At 40.6% G+C, this 5,482-nt stretch overlaps 1 protein-coding gene across 1 annotated transcript; it reads right to left on the bottom strand.

The window, feature by feature from the left end:
• On the bottom strand, positions 1-2,353 carry EAH_00006250 (hypothetical protein, conserved; the record flags this gene model as incomplete). The annotated part of the gene is made up of 8 exons (XM_013396203.1): positions 1-102; positions 496-529; positions 755-776; positions 885-1,014; positions 1,289-1,353; positions 1,529-1,621; positions 1,982-2,045; positions 2,294-2,353. The coding sequence occupies 8 exons, from the start codon at positions 2,351-2,353 to the stop codon at positions 1-3; spliced, it is 570 nt and encodes a 189-aa protein (XP_013251657.1).
• Between the last annotated feature and the right edge of the window lie 3,129 nt (positions 2,354-5,482).

Genomic DNA, 5,482 nt, shown 5'->3' with positions numbered 1-5,482 from the left:
CTATATCATATACCTTGGAGAAGCACGGTTCTTTATAAAGCTGTCAGTCAGCCAATACTGCAGAGAATTCATCACAAGCGGCGTCGCCACCATCACTACAAACTGCACACACAAACCCTAAACCCTAAACCCTAAACCCTCAAAAGCTCAGGGCTAATCATAACCCCTCAAAAAAGCATAAATAACAAAAGCAGCAGAGGGAGAAGCAAGAAGGCATTAAAACCTAAAGACTGAATGCACCCACATCGTATTTATATCTAAATAAAAATAAATAAGTGTAATATTAAATATAATATAAACCCCAAATAAGCACGAACAAAACAGAAGATGCATCAACCCTATTGAAACAAACAACAGCCAAGCAGAATCCCAGCGAGACAAACATAATTATGAAAACAAAATAACTATAAATTAAACAGAAAACAGAAGAGAAAAATATAACTCAGCCCTCAACCAGGTGTATGTACACTTCAACACCGCGTGCTCTCCACCCACCAGCTTCGCATTCGGATTTGTGTCCAATGAAGCCCTGCACCAAACAAACCCTAAACCCTAAACCCTAAACCCTAAACCCTAAAACCCTACTTAACCCTAAACCCTATGTGGTTGATCGGTGGGGACAGCAGATGAATTGGCTGCCTTAAGCCCTAAACCAATTTAGCTGCACACACAAGAGGGTGACATCCTGCCTCCTGTTCAAAGGCAGGCAGGATGAAACCCTAGGGTTTAGGGTTTAGGGTTTAGGGCTTCGTACAGGAGAGCACTGCCGATGAAAACTGCAGCAAACGCAAACAGGAAACGCATGGAGCAGACATTGCGGCGTTTGTCCCAGTTTAATCATACCCCTTATAACAAAACCCTAAACCCTAAACCCTAAACCCTACCTAGGGGTTCCTGAAGAGCCAGCATGAATGCGCTTGCAGCAATCTTCATCAAAAGACAAAACACCTGCCAAGACATCGCCTGGGCAAAGCATGCAGACCACCGCGGTGGAGAACCGTAAGAGCCGTACTCCTATGAAAAAATAACAAACACACAAAACCCTAAACCCTAAACCCTAAACCCTAAACCCTAAACCCCAGACGCTATCATGCAAGCCAGGTAGAGGCCAACAAGAGGTGCTGACCAATACCCCAAACTCCGCAATCTACACCCTAAACCCTAAACCCCAAATCACAGACACTAAAAATATATACGGAATCATAAACCCTAAACCCTAACGACAGCTTCAAGCTCCAGACCCTAAACCCTAAACCCTAAACCCTAAACTCTACGCTGAAAGACCCACCAAGCAGGCTGCCCCCTTCAGAAGGCGGCGAGCACCTTGAAGAAGCATGTACTGTACATACACACCTGAAATAAGAAAGGCCTCAAGCACAAACCCTAAACCCTAAACCCTAAAAGGCAAACCCTAGAATCTATTCCCCAATCTATAAAGCCTTGTCGTCTGACTCGCGCACTGCTGTTTAAGGTGAAAAGAAACCTCCATCCTAAAATTAGGGTTTAGGGTTTAGGGTTTAGGGTTTACCTAACGTTGTGTCCACCACAATGTTAATCCAATACCAAACGCAAACATCTTGTTCAAAAACCGCAGCCATAAGGCCCGCACCGCCAATATTCACTGCATAGTCAAACAGTAAACCCTAAACCCTAAACCCTAAACCCTAAACCCTAGCTGTCAGCCTCTCCCCACGTTCGTTGGAACTTCCATAAAAGCTGAGCCCTTCTTCCTGAACCCTAAACCCTAAACCCTAAACCCTAAACCCTAAACCCTTGTGAGCAGCTGACGCATGTGAATGAAGAAAGCGCCGGAGGCCTGTTTGGAGCAGTCAAACAAAAACACTTTCCAGGGCCTCCTTGGGCGTTCCTGAACAGCCACAAAGAATTAGGGTTTAGGGTTTGTCTTTTAAATATCTTCGCAGGTGGTGTAATTAATAAACTGTTGTTGAGGGTTTAGGGTTTAGGGTTTTCGATGATGTACTCGCCAGCGCTTGGCCAAGAGAGAGACGAAAGAGAGGATCCCCAGCAAACCCTGCAACCACCACCTGAAGCAAACGCCAAACCCCAAACCCCAAACCCTAAACCCTAAACCCTAAACCCTAAATTCAAAGCGCAGAACAGTCCCCCTTCTAGCACCAGGATCCCGCAGCTGCAGCAGAAGATATAATAAAAATAGATATGGATTGAGTGTTTAAAATGTTTTTTATCTACCGGTTTATATATATAATCTTTATTTATTCTTTAAAAGGGTTTATTGCTTCATTCATTAATTGTATAACCCACCCAAAGGCACCGAACTCCCCGAGAAGTTCGCAGGTTTGTTGTGCTGGTGGATTTGTCGAAATGTTGGCATTGTCCATTTTGACTATTGAGGTGTACATACACCTCAAATATGTACAAATTATATTCTTCTTCTCATATTCATCTTTGCATTATTCATCCGCTCGATGATTCATCTTTGTTTTTCTTTAGTCTGTTTACATTTCGTAAACATACGTGAAGGCGCCCGAACACGTACCCACAAACCCAACAGTTGAAGATCTACAGTTTAGGGTTTAGGGTTTAGGGTTTAGGGTTTAGGGGCCGCTAACAGATATTCCTTCCTCAAAAAAACAGGGTTTGCAGCGTAGGCTAGCAAGTAAGGTCTTGGCTTTTAGGGTTTAAGTTTTAGGCGTTTATATTTCAAAGTTTTGTTTGGAAAGGTTTTTATGAATTTATTTCACTATATATATTGAATTTAATTGCTCGAGTTTTCAGGAAATCAGAGCGCTCTCAGTGCGCGTGTTGATTGTCTTTGTATGCATGCAGCCCCTAAGGTTTATAGATACATTGAAGAAAAACAAGAATAATAATAAGTAAGTGTTTAAAATGTATAAATAAATGAAGAGTTGCTTCTTATTTCAAACAAATATTCATGAATATGAGGCGTTCACTACGTCTACATTGCGGTGTATGCGCACCTCACTGCAGAAAAAAAAGTTTCCAAACTTTATAATTTGCAATTAGACATATTTATTTTGTTTATTCCGCTTAATACTTCTGGTATATTGCTTTAAACATATTTTTCGCTCCATTTTGCCTAATACTTCTGGTGTATTACTTTAAACACATTTTTTCTGATTATTTCGCTTCATACTTCCGCCAGATTCCTTTTAATGCATTTCTTTTGCATTTTTATTGAATTACTGAATATCTTGAACGAATTAACGGTAATCCCCTTACATAACCACAGCCAGTGATGCATATTTAAGGTAAGAGGTCTTAGAGAGCTGCAGACACTCCTAGAAGAACCTCTAGGCGTACAGAGGCCTGAGGTTCTCCATAAGGGGGAGACGTGGAAGCCTCATGCAAATTGCAATTAATGCTACAGCGAGTTGCTGCATGCAAACGCAAACAAAACCCTTTAGTTTTTTCTGTCTGTAGTAACACTAGGCATGTCTGTTGTAATGCTGGATGGCGTCTGAGGCCAAGCAAGTGTTCATGCATCAGCGTCGGAGACACCATGCTACAATGTTTTTGTTTGTTTGTTTCTTTCTTTCTTTCTATTTCTCTCTCCCTCTCTCTAGCTCCTTCTCTCTCTCTCTCTCTCTCTCTCTATATATATATATATATATATATATATAGATATATATATATATATATAAGCAGCAGTCTACAGGCTTTAAATCAGCGTTCCTTTCTCATACTTCCTCAGCGTATAATTTTTTCGTTTTTCAAACCGTCTCCTCTTCGTTAAACGCGTTTGCATGCGAGTTCACAGGAAGTATATTTTGTGCATTTGTCTCCCAATGATATTATTGTAGTTTGCTGCTGGCTTCCTAACCTCTTCTAGCAAACCAATACTAATGGTGTGATGATTATACAGAACAAGCCAGCGTTCTAACCCGAGAATGAGCATCAAAGTGTCTGCTGTCTGTACACTGAGACCTTATCGCCGCGGTTATTTGCAGTGCTTTTAGTTGTCTTCTTCCTGCATTTGTACGCTTCTTTAGTTTGTGTTTTAAAGCCTCCTGCTGCAGCTGGAAGGGGCTGACTAGGCTGCAAGCAGCAGAGTTTAACTTCAGCTTAGCTAATGCTGTTTCAGTGTACATCTGGGGGAAGTAGAGAACCCCGTAAGGATATGCAAGCTTTAGAATTCAATATCTCGGTTTGTGTTAACATTTCAGTCATCAGCTACAGCATTTTTATTTGTTTTGCAGAATAACTTTGCATGCAGCGGCGCTGAGGAGGCCAACACCCGGCCTTGCCTCCACTTTGTCTATGTTGCAGTGTATAGTTTATTGTCTATTATTGAGATTTATAAGGACAGCAGTAATATGAATATCAACCAAAGTAAAGGGCCTCGTAGTTTAAAAAAGAAACAAATGCCACCCTACATATGCACAAATGTGGAGCACAGTAGCTGAATAGTAGAGAGCAGGGATAAAGCGTCAGAGACATCGTTCGAGATATTAATACAATATATAGTATAAAAAAGTCAACGTGGAAGCCCTGCTACATCATCTATCAAGGCTATAGAACGAGCGTTTCGTTGTTAAAGTTTTTAAAGACCTTATTCAGATTCATTCGCTGGTGATGTACGGTAAGAACAGTCAAATGCGTAACAGCAAAGCAATGCTGTTGTTTACATACACCGCAACATAAGAAGACGAATACAACCAATTAAAACACCAACAATCAATTCAAGCACCCGTACCTCAGCTCTTTAAAGAGCAATCCCTGCAAACTTAAAGTTATTATGTTGGTGAAGAAATGCAGAATTTCAATTTTTGCTCTATAATGCAAATCAATGCAGCGCAGAGAGAACGCTCACTGAGGGCATCGTCACAGCGCGGAAATTGCCGGCTTAAGCTCTATTATTTCCTTAATTTTGTTTTATTTAATTATTATTATAATATATTTTAAAATATTTCAATTAATGCTGTGAGAAGATGCCGAAATAAACCCGGAGGTCTGCATACACCGGATGCGGCTGCGACTGGATGGCAGTGGACACCGCGACGATAACCACAGAAGAGTTGTCCTGTGTTTTTACAATAAATACATCTTGAAATACCTTTTATATTTAAAAAATAATGTAAATTTCATAAACATATTCAGAAAATTAGCACCGTGCTTCCGGTATACATACACCGGAAGCGTCGCGACGGTCGGCCGGCATTGACGGTCATCCGAACCATTTCATTCATTTCTTTATTCTTTAAAGTTTGTTTATTATTATTTATCTATTGTTTTTTTGTTTATTTCTTTTTTATTTTTGTCTTATAGTGTCACGTTATTCGTCATTTTTTGCGCAGTTCCGCTTATTATCATCATCGCCCTGTTTGCATTCGATTGCAGCAATTTCTTTCTTTGTTCTTCGTCTCCCTGATTGCTTTAATTGAAGCTACAACCAGAAACTATTCCTAGTAAAGCAACTCAGCAGCAAGCAGCCCCTCTACTCCTTCTTCTTTAAATATAGTTACCTTCAATACACCTGAAC

The sequence above is a fragment of the Eimeria acervulina genome, genomic scaffold, assembly GCF_000499425.1.
Source record: "Eimeria acervulina Houghton genomic scaffold, Eah_scaff27, whole genome shotgun sequence".
Classification (NCBI taxonomy): Eukaryota; Apicomplexa; class Conoidasida; order Eucoccidiorida; family Eimeriidae; genus Eimeria; species Eimeria acervulina.
Note: the sequence above shows the minus strand (reverse complement) of the source record. Positions and strands in the feature narration are given on the sequence as shown.